At 38.0% G+C, this 15,090-nt stretch overlaps 3 protein-coding genes across 3 annotated transcripts in view; 2 read left to right on the forward strand and 1 right to left on the reverse strand.

Annotated features, from left to right (window-relative positions):
* Positions 1-1,575, forward strand: part of LOC111333565 (tuberin) — a 37,555-nt gene extending 35,980 nt beyond the window's left edge. The window contains exon 42 of the mRNA XM_088735157.1: positions 188-1,575. Within this exon, the coding sequence (XP_088591283.1) occupies positions 188-415 (228 nt within the window). The 3' untranslated portion in view covers positions 416-1,575. The remainder of the gene's footprint in view (positions 1-187) is intronic.
* A 4,988-nt stretch (positions 1,576-6,563) lies between these two features.
* On the forward strand, positions 6,564-11,136 carry LOC111333564 (uncharacterized). The gene is made up of 2 exons (XM_022939166.2): positions 6,564-7,292; positions 8,060-11,136. Exons 1-2 carry the CDS (start codon positions 6,845-6,847, stop codon positions 8,878-8,880), a joined length of 1,269 nt encoding a protein of 422 aa, XP_022794901.2. The 5' UTR covers positions 6,564-6,844; the 3' UTR covers positions 8,881-11,136.
* LOC148721641 (uncharacterized) lies at positions 9,641-13,838 on the reverse strand. Its single transcript, XM_088736302.1, has 2 exons — positions 12,784-13,838; positions 9,641-11,575 (listed from the first exon to the last, which is right to left on the reverse strand). Exon 1 carries the CDS (start codon positions 13,419-13,421, stop codon positions 12,810-12,812), a length of 612 nt encoding a protein of 203 aa, XP_088592428.1. The 5' UTR covers positions 13,422-13,838; the 3' UTR covers positions 9,641-11,575; positions 12,784-12,809.
* Positions 13,839-15,090: the final 1,252 nt, after the last annotated feature.

Below are 15,090 nucleotides of genomic sequence, written 5' to 3' on the forward strand. Positions count from 1 at the left end.
CGTCGAGCATCAGGCTTGAGTATTAGTAGAGATGAAACCAAGGTTTAAGCAAAGCTAACTGTAATCTTAAATACGTAAGAAGAGGAAAGCTTTCTTTCGAAACACTTTTAGATTTCAATGTGTTCATTCTTTGAAGTAAAGACTCCTTTACCTGGACTGATTATCATTGTTATGACTTTTTTCCCAGATGGCTTCAGTAATTCACCAAAGTCAAAAGCGCCCAACTGACGCCTACGGTTGTAACTGGCTCGAACGATTACGTCAGATTAAGCGCGTGCACTCAAAAGCTGCAGCTGAAAACTTCACAGTCCCCAGTAGTCCAACAGTACGGAAGGTATCCCCTTCAGTGGGACTGCGCATGTCGTCAGCACCGATCAGCGGTCTTACAGACTTCACTGAGTTCATGATGAAGTAGTGCTGAATTATCACTTGTTAATATAAGAGTGGAAGATCAATGAAGTGTCCTTTGAGGGAAACGTTTTTTTTTTCTTGAACGTTTAAAACAGCGCTTGAAACTTTTTTCATAAAGAAGCTTTTACGAAACGAAGTAATCGCTTCAAATATCGTTTAAGCTTTTACACCCTAACATCAGTTTGCATATTCTCCATACTGTTCTCTAGACATTTCCTAAGGTGTTGCCTGACAAAGAGAATTTGTGCAACAATCAAGAGCCTCTTTAGATGGTGACCATTTCCTTTATTATCAAGACCTTACTAAATGATTCAGGGGGGGGGGGGGTGATGTTATCACAGTAAGAAGAAATTAGATGCAAGTGTGGGGTTTTAAGCCCAAACGTTAGAGTACGTCTTGATATTGACTTATTCTCGTTTCGCCCTCGTTTTAGAGAGAGACGATATTTTTGAACAGAAAGGTCAGGTGAATCATTTTTGGGTTCGATTACAAGATACCCACTGTGCTTCATTTATTTAATCGTCGACTTTGGACCGCAATAGTAAGGAAGCAATCGTTCGTCATATTAACCAGCACTTTTTTTAACAGTACAATTCCTTCTATCTTCACGCGCGTTGCGGGAGAGCACGAAAATTGTCGGGTATTTTGCATTCGTTCCTTTTCTTGAATATTCTCAAGTGGTGTGAATAGATGTATCAATGTCGACTTTGTATTGTTACATTTGCGATAATAATTTATTTTTTACAAGGGCTCAGAAAAATCGTCATTAGTGATACAGAGAGAAATGAGGCACATATTACAAAATTATTGTATTTAATACTAGAAGAAATCTATAGATCTATAATCTCTCTAACCTACCATGAGGATTTTTTTACAGAGCGGTACGACAGAGTTGTTCATAACAACAAGTTTTTGAACCTTATTCATTTGCCAAGCTGAACAGGGGCTTAAAAAAGTGACAATAGCTGTTTTTAAAGGGCAACCCTCTGTGGTACGAAAATATTGACCTTGTAGTGGCAAAAAGTATACTAAGTGTCATTTAAAAGACCACACAGGAATGGCCTCAGTAAAAGTTTAACAGCGCATAGGCAGTGTGGCGAACGAGAAGGACATCTGTTCCCATGGATAAGAGAAAATTCAAATGAAATAAAATATGAAACTCACTTATGTCTTTGGTTTACTTCAATATATAAACAGTCATCTATGAACGCAAAAAAATAGGCGTTTGATAAGCGTGAAGCGAAGGAAGCCGGCTTTGGTGCGGTAATCTTGGGACTAATGTATTAACTTTATCTCGACGTGACACGTCAGTTCAGGCAAATAGAGTTATAAAGAATTAACGGGAGTCTTATTGTCATGGAAGTGTTAGGAATTTATTTATTAAATGTAAATTATTTTTTTTATTCTCTTAGGATCAGTGTAGTTCGTGATTATTTGTATCTGTTACGTAATTTTTATTCTTCACTTGTGTAAACTGTTGTGTAATTTACCTTTATTGTGTATATCAAATAGTTTTCTTCATTCTTTTCGGGCACCTTGCGTCCATGTGTATTTAAGGATTTGGGTGGTTTGGTACGGGGTGGTTTTTTTTGAAGAAGTGAGGTGAAGGTTTGTGAGTTACGAGCGAAGAGCGTGGAAAAATTTGAGTCAACGGAGACTCGGCACAGTATCATTTCTGAGAAATTCATTCAGAACAATCGTTCCATTTCACGGTAGAAAACCATTTGCGGGGGAACGGGTGTGCAAAGAATCTACCAGACTGTGAGCTAAAGGAAGAAGAGATAGTAACTAATTCAATAACAAGTCTGAGCGAGTCAAGTTACGAGAAGTAAAAAGTTGAAAACTGCAAAGTTGTCAGAAGACGAAGCAAAGTTGAAACGAAGGAAACGAGCAAAGTTGAGAACTGGTGAGACAGGAACCTGGTTGGAGAAACGGGAGTTTGGTTTGGCAGGGCACTGTTTGTTGGTGGAGCGTGGTGATTTGTGGACAAGAGAAGAACACGGACGCAGGCGTAAGGTGAAACCCAACCGAACTGAACTAAAAAAAAAAACCTTTTCTTTATCTTAATAGTAATAATCTTGTAAATAGTTTTAGTGTACTGTAGTTTAAGTTAGCGTATTCCTGTAAATTAATTAGATCATTGTATTATCGTTATTGTTAGTCGCTTTATTGTTTTATTAGCATAATAAATATCTCTAGGCCTACGTTTAGTTATATTGTGGCGTGTGTTCTCGGACTCGTTTACGTTCTGTGTTTTGTTTGTGTTAGGGGGCACCCACCTTTGTGGCGCGGATTCGTCACACTTATCCCACTAAAGGACGCTTATGATGCTCACATATTTATAGACCACTTTCATAAATGGCTGCCGGATTAATATTCTTTTGTTTAAATTTAAATTAGCCCTATTGGCCTCGTTCTCCAGTACAAAATTCAAAAGAATACATTATCTCAAGCGAGGCCAGTAGGGCTAATTTAAATTTAAACAAAAGGATATTTATACGGCAGCCATTTATGAAAGTGGGCTATAACCCAGCTTGCATTTTATCCACGTGCATGATGTTCAATCATCGAATAAGATTTATATCTTCGTTGTTCTGGATTTTATTCGATTATTAATGTAGGCTTTAATTCCATATGCTTTTGGATCTTTTTAGGGAACTCGAATTTATTTTAAATGTTCCGTCAACTACGTTGAAAAAATCTTATGCCTGGCAACGAGGTTTTTTAAAAATTCGATTTATTTGAAATGGAGTGTCATATAAACCAGAAAGAAATAGCTTTCTGTATCTCGAGAATATTTATTTGTGATAGGGATGAATATGGGAAACCGTTTAGAAAATCATAGAAAAATAGCTGCCAAACTAAAAGAAAAAGGATAAGCCCCGGCATTGGTTTTATGACAAAGAAAACAATTACGAATCATTTTGAAAAATTCTCGAGTCATTTTGACTGATAACGAGGGATTTGTTTACAAATAAGGACAAGCACAATTTAAGTTGGTTTCCTTTTGTCAATTTTAAAAGAATCAGAATTTCTTCTTTCGAGAGGACTTTATAGGACAGAAGAAGATAAATTGTTTCCAAAATCGTCCACAGTTTAGATGAACGAGAGAATTTTCAAACGTAAATTTTTGGACGAAGAGTATAATTGCTTTTTTCATTAATTTCTCCCTACAAAGGGCAGTTTCAAACATATTTTGGCTTTTTGAGAACTTTTTGTCAAGTATTATTAATCATTGACACCATCATTGTTATCTTGTACTGCAAACAAACAATCTAAGATGATTTGTTTCCATGGAGAATTAAATAACCAACCCTAATGCATGTTTGGATTTCCAAATTATTTTTTATTACGAAATCCGCTTTTCTCTACCGAAACGGGACCGAGGCTCTATGCGAAGTCCCACTAGTTTGTTGACGGGAGATAAACTGAATAATAACTGCTAATCTGTGGGATAAATTGGCCACAATAGTGACGCTTTTATTTCACCTGACCTCAAGAACATTGATATAATAAACATCATGCAATCTCTTAAGCGAAGGTGGGGTTAAATCACGGCAAAGAGCCAAATACGTATAAAAAGACAATGAAAGCCTGAAGAGAGGGCCGGAGCATGGGGAGGGGGCGCAAAAATTCTTCTACAGTACCGAAAATCTGTGTGCGGACGTTAACACGATGGGAATTAATAAAGACCAGAACGACCAGGAGAGAAACTGACCTTGCCTATAACTTTGGTTCTATTTGATCTGACCTCATTTGATTGGCTTAAGATCTGTGATTGACAACGCAAAGGCACACCTAAATACTTGACTATGATGGGCCTCGAAATAAAATCACATTATGCTTATGTCATAATGTTGGCCTTTCTTTTGATTCTTAAAACTTTATCAGAAGGCAAAAAAGAAAGACACCCTGGCAAATGCATACATATCTTCAATCCATCATTAATTTTATGAATAAAAATCAACGAATGAAAAGAGTCCGAGAAGTAAGGTTGAAAAAGGAAGATATGACAGCCACCAGTTATACACAGTGAATGTAACATTGCATCCGACGCTTATGGCCAGGAAAAAGAAAAGTTTCTAGGACTTAAGATGCTGGTCGGTCTCAGCATCAGAAACTGACAGGCATAGCAACCGAAGTTTATCCCTGTTTCATGAACACGAAATCACTATTGAAGCATTGTTACTCCTCTTTGATGGGATGTTACACTTAGCAGGGTCCCCTCCTTCCCTTTCCCACGCACCCCCCTTCCTCTGTATATTTTCAGGTTTTCCCTCTGGTATCAAATTATGTACCCGGGTGGGAGGTGCTATTTTTTAGTTCAACGTTTTTTCCCAAAAGCACAACAAAAGCGGTCCATAAATTATTACTTGAAAATGGAACCCCTAAATCGCAAGTCCAATGCGGGAACTTCGGTGTTGCTCTAAAAATGAGATGATGGAGAGGCGGAGTGAGGAGACTTCGAGTTGGGGAGATAACAAAACCGTTTAAAACAACATCTGTACAAAAACGCCATAAGGCTTCTTACACGTACGAATAAACTGATATCAGAATCAGGAGAAGAGAAATGAAAAATAAGCAAAAATAAGTTGCTAAACAAGAGATCGATCTGCCAATAGCAATGAACAAGTCATTTGGCGCTGCCGCCCCAAAAGTAGTGTGGTTCAACAACAACTGTCATGGCAATCCTCGACGTCGAACTTGTTCATTCAGCAACGTATCCCGAGGAAACACAGGCTGGCCATGACTAAGCTGATAATATCCAAAGTAATTGGGTTGAAATGACAGGTTTCCTTGTCCTGGAGTAGCTGAAAAAGACGTAGAAGTTTCTTGTTACTCGTAAGTTCTTTCCACGTGCTGGACTGATAGAAATTATGAATATTGATTTATTGAAACATTTGTAATTCAAATGAGTTTTCTGACTTTGAAAGGTCGATCATAGTCGAAAGTTCTCCCATCACTTCCGTTCAAGTGTAGAGACGAAATGGAATGACCTGTTTTAATTATGGGCTGATTTTCAACTTGACTCATGATCAGTTTGGCTAGAAAGGTGTAGTAATCGTTGTAGTAGAAGAAACTAACTGACAGAGGAACGGAAACGGAAATCTCTTGAAAATGCAGGCTTGTTTAGTTGCTTGAAAACGGCGAAACGGTAACACGGTAAAAACACGCGTACGATTTTCGCCTGTGTATGTTAAGTTTTGAGTTTTTTTTTTTTTTTTTAAGTTTTTTTGAGTCACAATTTTCGAGGTTGTTGGCGTTTTAACTGTTTTACCTTGTTACCGTTTCACTGTTTTTCATGCGTGCCTGCCTTTTAAAGAGATTCCGTTTCCACATCCGGACATTTCACCCTAAGAGGATCATCAGTCATGTTCATTTTGAGTGGAGATCAGAAAGTGGCATTTGCAGTTTTTATTTTCTTAGGGTTAGTGTCAAAAAGCACAAACGACTGAAACTCGTAAGCTGTGCACTGTGCAGTTTCAATGAAGGGCAAACGTCCTTTGAACCTATTTCTTTACAAACCACTATCAGCCGCCCATAAAATGTTAAGTTATTTATCATTTAATTGGGCTTTTGTCTGTTTTGTTGGGTAAGCGCTCTTGTCAGCCTATGAGTGGAGTTAACTTCTATCCATCGATGATAGCGAGTACACCGGACTGAATACGTCTCCCATTTCTATATGCCATGTTGATTTTTACGACTCTGGAATCACGACCAAAGAGAAGACTTCGCGATGAAGATCGGTGGGTTAATTTCGACGACTTTAAACAGTTTTAAACAATACTTTGCAGGATCTTTCGTCCATGGAGAACTATCACGCCATGAGTGAACTTCTGCAGCATCTAGAGAATGAAAGGATGCAGAATTTCTATGAGATCCAGTGAAGGCTTGTTCGCAGAATTTCTGCGATGTCTAGCGAGGGAGTGAGTGTTTGGAGAATTTCGGCAACATCTTGTGTACGAGTGGTTTCAGATCAATTTCCCGCAATACCCAGTGTATGAGTAGTGACAGAATTTCTGCGACACCCAGTAAATGGACATGCTAATGAAATCTTGCAGAGGAAAATATGAATTTTAAATGTATTTCGCTTTTTGTCCACAAAATTTGTTTACAAAAACATGCAGACAGAAACCATTGATTTGTCTAAGAATGTGCTATTTTAGAAAACACAGAATAGTTCTAGTGTTTTCTTCATTAATCGTTCCTGATCAAAATTCTCCACAAACCCAAACTGTCACAGTCTACTGATCAAGCGTGGTATAACACAAAGCCCAATATGCGTCATTTTGATTTATTACAAAATAACTGTTCTTTCAATAACCACGTACAATTTCAGCGATAAATAGCATCAAACATATGTTGTGCTGATTACTTCGAACGAGACCTATCTTAAAGTACTATGCAGTCTTGAAAGAAAGAGAAAATTCAGATGGGGCCTGAAACGATGAAGGGGCCTTTTTGGATCGTGTCTTGTTTCTTCGTATTTGGTTGTCTTCAGGTGTTCTTCCGCGAGGTGATAGCCTTGGCTTCTTTGGATGCGTTCGCTGAAAGTTCTGTCGCAATGAAGCAAGCTATGGTAGTGTCAGGGATGTCACCGGTAATGGTTAAACTAGTTGTTCCATGGGTCTCGTGGAAAGTTCTTCCATACAGTGGCAAACTCACCCTGCCGTTTGTCCTTTATACAGCTGCATTTGTGATCACCACTGTTGCTAGTTCACCCGCATCACGGTATGTTGGCGTTATTTCTCTTGACGTAGGCAGCGCAATGGCAGAAAGTACGTTTCTTTCTCTTGGAGCTTTTTATGGGGACGTCGCCGTTATCAGTTTCGCAGCCGGGGGTGGATTGGGTACAGTATTAGGTGCTGTTTATTACTCAGGTTTGTATTTAGGATTCATTCAACTTGAATAGGTGTAGCAAATGAATTAGATCTTGAGATAACGGGAATTAAGACTATTTTCGTGTCCACGAACTGATCCATAACAAAGATTAATGGAAAATGAACAAATTAGAGAAGGAAGTAAGGCGGGGTGCAAAGTAGATTGGGATACGCGGGCCGTGGGCATAAATAAAAGAAGTTTACCGGACCTGTAGCGATCAATATTAAGTCAATGAGGGTTTAAAGATTTGCAGCGGATAAAGTCCACAACAATTTGAGCCGATCAGAGCGAGTAAAATAACAATTCCACAACGAGGATATTGAAAAAAATTAAAATATTTTAGGGCTTGAAAACGCGTCCCAATAATGAAAGCTTTCTCGTAAGGGCACACTTAATTTGGAGCCTCGCTCTGTTGTGTGTCCCGCACCCTTGTCCTCCGTTCTCTTCTGTGTCTTGTTCATATGTATATTTTAGTCCTTTTAGTATTGTAAGTATGGTGAAAGCGATTAAATAAATAAATAAATAAATAAATTCCCTGAGGGTCTGAGGCATGTTTCCCCAAAAAATTCATCTTATTTCCGTGTGGAATTTGAAGGAGAGGTACTTTATCCGAGGCAAAATTCATCTCCTACCCCACCCTGCTTCTGTGCATCGTATTGTGTCAGTAGTATCTAGAACAAAATGATTATTATGGATAAAGGTCATTTGTAAGCTTTACCGCGGTTTTGTTCCCTCCATACGGCATCCATTGTTTTTTTTTTTACAGGTATATCAACATGGACGTGTGTTCCGCCAAGAATCGCAGTATCATTTCTGATCCCCTCCACGTTCTTTTTCGTTATTACGTTTGTGGTCTTGGACAAGTCCTACGTCGATCAACGATCGGAAAACAACTCTACTTCCTTCCCAGATGTTCACTACGATACTTTTGGCGATCAAAAAAAGAGAGCAAGCCAGTTAAGCACGATGACAGTAAAAGTGCGAACCTTACTCCACTTATTCATGCCCATAACTTACCTCTTTATGCAATACTTTGCGGATCACCTCTCGATTCAAACGATCATCCCAACACTGGCATCCACAGGCGAGGCCCACGATCTCCGTATTGGTCATTACACTTACTACTCGCTCGCTCATGATATCGGCTCACTGATTGGACGCTCCTATCTTCTGCTGCTTGCAATCACATGCCCATGTGTAGCCAGTCATGCGCAAATCAAACACATGTGGATACTAGCTACTGGTGGTAATATCATGATGTTTTGCCTTGTGTTTTTGTCATGGTTTCACCCTATTATTGAAGTGGAAGTCATCCTGGTTTCATGCTTCATTATTGGCCTTATAGCAGGGAGCCATTACGCAAACTCGCCTCTTGTCATAACTGAACAAGTTAGAAATGTAACTGAGGGAGAGTTCGCACTGGGCATACTCACACTGGGATCATCCGCTGGAATGTATGCGGCTGGGCTCTTAGGATTGTTCTTGAAGCCATATCTAACTCAGCACTGTCTGTTTGTGTTAGGCAAAAACTGCCCAAAAAAATTTTTCAGTTTCAAAGGATGGATTGAAAACGCACACTGTCGATAATACCACATGAAATACTTGAGGACTAAAGTTGGTTATGTTGAATAGTTAAGCTCCACACTGAGAAAGGTTTGTCCATGGCATTTACAGCATTCATCAGATTGAACGCCACCACGTTTATAAAATTATTCGCGATTCGTGTGCGGTGTTTATTCTATGGCGGCGTTTATTTAGTACAGGAAAATGTATGTCAAAGTAAATTTTTGAAAAACTTTTCAAAGTCAATTTTTGTCGTCGTCGGACATCATGTTTACAAGTCAGTTTAGACCCCCGTGACGGATCAGGAACCAGAATGCACATGACACGCGCGAGGAAGCAAAGGAACATGATGTTGACGTAGTCGGGGTAGATATATATATATATATATATAAATCGTAAAATATCTAAAAGTAGGTTGTGATTAGTCTTGCATCGTGCTAAATAACACTTAGGGCTATCAGGCCCACTGAATACGAGTTACCTATATGCTATTGTGCTCAGCTCTGATTGGATGGAACTCCACGGCTATGATTGGTGTATCTTTCGGATCAGGTTCCCTCTGTGGTTCGCTGCCGCACGGCTCTCCTACTGTAGTGTTTTTTGATCGTCGGTATCCAGGCTTATAGGCTTTGGTAAATGAAAATCATGCTCATCAGCTAATCATTCTAAAAACAACAGGGCATAATTTTGAATGAAGTACCAACACAAATTTGTGTGCTGGAATGGTTTAGTGTTGTCCAAATGTGTATCAATTCAAGAAAAAAATATCAAAGAACAAGAAGTCTTCTGATAATTACTCATTTCTTTAATAAATAAATTTGCTTTATATCTTAACTCTACATCACATAAAAAAAGTCTCTGAAGTTATGCTACATCATACACTGATAACATCATATCCGCCTCTGATAACATAGCCTTTTTCTCGCATATATAAATAGCTATTTTAGAGCAGCCATGGTTGCATGATTGCATGGGATCAAAATATTTTCAACTTACACAAACTTTCAAAATATCAGTTTAAGTGTAAAAAAACTGTTGGTCTGAGCATAGTGTTGAGTTGATATAGTAAAATTCCGGACCTCAACACCAAAGGTTTAGATAAATCCTTCTCCACCCTCTACTTCCTTGGAAAATCCATTTATCAACCAATTGGGTCAGTTGAGTATGAATATTTCCTTACAGAGCACATTCACTCAAAATGAACTAAAGGTCCACAAAAATAGAAGTGATTGGTAAAAGTAAAATTTTATAACTAGACACCAAATACGTACCTGCTTATTAATTAACACCCTGGACTAGCATATCAGGAAACTTTGATTGGTGAAATCAATAACAGCACAAGAAATTCGAGGTGGACAAATTTAAATGCTAATTGCAACAATGTTTATAACTAACAAAGATCAAGAGGACGAAAGTTCTACCCAAGTAATTTCAAAAGTAACTCACACAATAATGAAGGCTTAAAGTTGAACCCCTTTCACTACCAGGAAAAAACCAATACGACACCTCTTCTTTACTGTCATGCTAACAGACAATTTCTAAAACAAAAACCAACTACAGAAAAACGAAGAACTGATAATATCAAATCATAAAAAAATGTGAGGCAGATGAAAAGAAGAATCATCTGCGAAATTATGCCAATGAAAAGGGTTCTCTCCCTCGTTTGAAAAGCATATGACTATAAAAATCAGATGGCTAAATTGGAAACTTTGATTCAAACACCTGATTTCCTACAAACCAAAATGAAATAATTAACCCGGTCATTTGAAGTCATATTTACATATGAACACAATCATACTATGAAATGTTTCTAACACTGTTTAGAACAGTATCTGCATGAAACAGATATCTAACAGCTCAAGGCATGTTTTATGGCAGCTATGCTTTTAAAAAAAAACTCAAAAAAGATAAAAAAAATTAGAATACTCTAACTGAAAATATGACTGTTTACGCCACTTAAAAATTGAAAAATCAACTTATCTCATTGTTCTCTTGAAATCTATTTACCTATAAGTTATGATACACCACAATGCTTATTTTTCTGTCTATGTGCTATCTATAATTAACCAAAAGGCACATCCTGGGGCTGCAAGATAGATTTGCAAACTGAATGATTATGGATTGTGACTTATGTAATGTAAAGCAAAGTGCTTCCAGGCACAAAAGTATTAGTGAGTGCTCATGGGGTGTACTCTACATGTAATGGAACATTCAAAAAAAATAAAGAACAGTTCAAAAAAAAAAAAAAGAAAAACTGAAAGATGTTTCAGTAGATGCTGGTGATTTGACAGAAGCCAATAATTATTTTAATTTTAAAAGCAATAAAATTTTGAGAGCAATGAAATATTTATTCCAAGACATCCTCTCTTTTATAGGAAAAATATTCAAATTAGGTACACAACTTAAGAAACTCCCACTTCTAACTTGCTCCTCTAAAATTGTTTTTCCCTCCTACCCATACAATGTATGGCTGAGAGTAACCAGCTTCCCTTTAGACTCAGACCCAAGAAAAGAAAAAACATTTTTATTTATTTTGACTCCATTGATGATCAATGGAATCACTGTCCACTATCACTTGAAATCTGATCAACAATAAAAGCTAAGTAAGACACACTTGAACTGCCAAAAGTACTAAAAGAAGCAAATACCATATCAAACATCAGATACTTCAAGGTGTTGGCATCTAGATCCACAAGAACTCCCTCCACCCATTCACCTACTGAGTGGAAATTTTACACTGTTAATAAAGTTTAGTTTGCAGTTAGAATTATTATTTTTATATTATTTTTATTTTATTTTATTTAGCTTTGCCAACTGGCAGGGACACCGTAACAGCTTGCGCCGATTACTGCGAGCCCAATAAACCCACCCATCCCACCCCAGGAAAGGACATCCATCACACAGTAATCTCGTGCATGGGAAATTAACGTTTCCTACCCCTAACCCTGCAAGAGACGGGACCTCCATTTATTCATCCCTATCCGAGAAGACTAGAATATCTAACCATTTATTATAGTGGTTAGCCCTTCCACTTCAAGGAGTTTAAATAAAATTGAATTTCACCTCATCACATCAAACAATTTTCCAGCAGGCCATGAGAAGAATACAAAATACCAACCATGGGATATTGGTTGATTTAACTCATAATTTTCAGTACTAAAATTAAACAAATGTAAGGCAGACAGTGCAGAAAATGACTGAGATGTAAATCTAACTATCGCAGATCAGAGAATTCTATGATTGCAACCAGGAATTCTTGGGCTTAATTGTAATGGCCTGTGCTGCTGTTTGTCCAAACACGAAGAATATTAACCAGTTAATTTACAAAACGTTTTTATGCTACTATAATTACATGTATTTCTAGGTGAAAATCGTGAGCATGAAGTAAATGGAACTGCAGTGGCTGTCATCTCATGGACATACAACTACAAACACTTAGGCCTTCCTTTCTACAAACTTTCTATAAAAGATCAACAAGGAGAAGGTGTGTGTAATGAACGAAATAATAGTATATGTGATAGAATTATCATGGATTTCTACTAAAGAGCAATATACACGAACATGATAAAATGCTTTAACTAAAGAATGAACACCGACTCAAATATTATGGTCCACTTAAGCCTTAACAGGGATCACAAAAGTTGCCAACCCTATACAAAAACACAATTTGCCTGCCAAAATCATTTATAAACTTTAGTCGAGACAAAAAAATTCCTTCTCCCCTTCAAACGATACCCGAGGTAACTGAGTCTATAACAGTCATATTAGTTATGCTGTTTATAGTGCAACACCTAAACTCTACCGTAATTCCTTTAACATTAGCTACAGAGCACAATATAAAGTTAAGAAAAGTTTTGCCAACATCAAAATCAAAATCGTGAAACATTTTATCCTCTGTTGTGATCTAAAAAGCCCTGGGAATCATACCTTCAACTAGAGCTGGTTGTGGGGTTTTAAACTATATCACTGGGCCCTTTGTCGTTGTTCTCAGAAATTTCTTCGTTTTCTTTCTCTACCTCCTCCTCGCATTCACTCTCTTGAATAACCTGCAAATGGCAGGAGTTTCGAAAACTTCCTTGACTATCGCAGCTCAGCTGACGAACGGGAAATGGTTTATGTCCTGCGCCGTGTAAATGCCCTTTCAACATGTCCACTCGAAGATCACAGGGTTTCGCCTTCTGACACTGTTTACTTCCTGACTTCACTACTTTAGCAACCGCTGGTCCTAGATATTTTTTCGCTGGTTGTGTATTATGCTGATAATAAGTCGCTGTAGAAGTAGAAATCGGGAAACCTCCGTGAAAACAGTAACCAGCCGAATATGGGGACAACGCCGATCCATAGCTAAACTCTTCTTCGTATCGATAGGTCTTCGCCCCACTCGAGGGACATGAACGCGCAGTAATACGAGGAGATCCAGTGTTTGAGGCCATACTTTTGCCTGCTTGGGTATTATTTCGTTGTCTTCTCGGCTTCAAGTAACAGTAATAGAAGCAAACTCCGAAGACAGCCAATAAAAATAGAAACGCACTTCCCAGAGGTCCAACGTAGGAAGGGATATTCATGTTTACGAAAATTTTCAAAACAAGTTATAAAACTCGAAAATCAGGTTGAAAACTTCAAATGACGAACTGCTCCCACAAATCTGTTTTAAAGAAATAAATGCGATCCTTCTCGTGGTCGAATTTCGCAGTCTGCTTAAAAGAAATACTCATTAGCGTTTTGCTCTCTTGGGAGTATTATCTATCCATCTCGTTATGGCGTCGTGTTCTTTGTTTCTTCCTCGTTGCGAATGTCTATTTGTGCGTATACATCTGCGTTAAAAAACCAAGAAATGCTGCCAATTACACTATTTGAACATCACGAAACCATCACATGTCCAAGCGAATTCTAGACTGAAGATTACAGTCTATTTGAGTCAACTTTGCCAAACAACAGTTCGATCACGTTTTCTTTAAGAAAATGTAAACAGTCCCACTTTGCTTTTCGGCCTTGATAGTCACGTATGCCTCCGGTCAAATTTTCCGGTTCACCCTATTAGTCACGCAATCACGGAGGAAAAAAAATAAACCAAAAGAGCGCAATAACTTTTATCAAAACCATAAAATTCCTGTCTATTCTTAATTTTTGTTGTTGCGCGCGAACTTTGTTGCATGTTGTTGTGCAGTTTTTCGATAAAATATAACAACAGCAAAAACAATAGCCATTACGGTCATTCTGTAGATTACTCTCTGTGACGGGCTTTGTTTTAGAGCAGTACGGGGTGATACGCTAATCTTTCCATTGATCTTTGGTATCAAACTTTACGTGAAAACCTATAATCATACACACAATATCATTGAATATAGGCTGATAGTCTCGAAAGAAACTGTTTGGGGCTGCGTCGGTGGGGGTAACGAAATAATTTGGATATATCAACAAAGTTGAAATGGTAAATTGGCCACCGTAACGATTACAAAAGCTGACGTTTCGAGCGTTAGCCCTTTGTCGCTCCGACGAAGGGCTAACGCTCGAAACGTCAGTTTTTGTAATCGTTACGGTGACCAATTTACCATTTCAACTTTGTTGATATATCCAAATTATTACACAATATCATTGGTTTTTATTTACCATCTATTAGATGACTGAGACCACGTCACAAATTCAACAAATGGATTTCATGTTGCTGTGCGTGCGTCTGTTTGGTAATAAATCACAGATGGCGTCAAAATCAGTGTGACCAAAACAAAAAGAAGGCTCACGAGGCACAGCCGAGTGTGTCACTGTTCTTAATACATTTGACGTCTTCTGTGATGTATCAGCGAACAGACCCACGCTAACATGAAATCTAGTTGTTTTATAAGATAAAGAAGCAAACAATGGTTAAAGGGGACGTGTCATCGTGCGTCTATCCTCTTATGGTCAGAGTAAAGAACCAATCAAAATGCATGCATATTCAGCTTATTACATTAAACAAAATAAATTACATTGTGCAGAAATGGTTTATTGATTCCGTACTAAGCTGGGTCAAGTTGTATAAAGGGCGGATAACACTAGGCAACGGATAAATCGCTATCCAGCTGATGAGTGATACCAAAACGTACTGCGCTATTCACAGGAGAGAAATTTATCCAGCGTATAGCGTTTTTCAACCTTTGAACAACCGGTGCCAAGTTGGTAATTTCTTGCAATATTATTCGTTACTTTAAATAATAAAGGTTTTTCAATGGCTGAGAACAGATGCGATTTAGACCA

The sequence above is a fragment of the Stylophora pistillata genome, chromosome 10 (assembly GCF_964205215.1).
Source record: "Stylophora pistillata chromosome 10, jaStyPist1.2, whole genome shotgun sequence".
In the NCBI taxonomy this organism is placed as follows: domain Eukaryota; kingdom Metazoa; phylum Cnidaria; class Anthozoa; order Scleractinia; family Pocilloporidae; genus Stylophora; species Stylophora pistillata.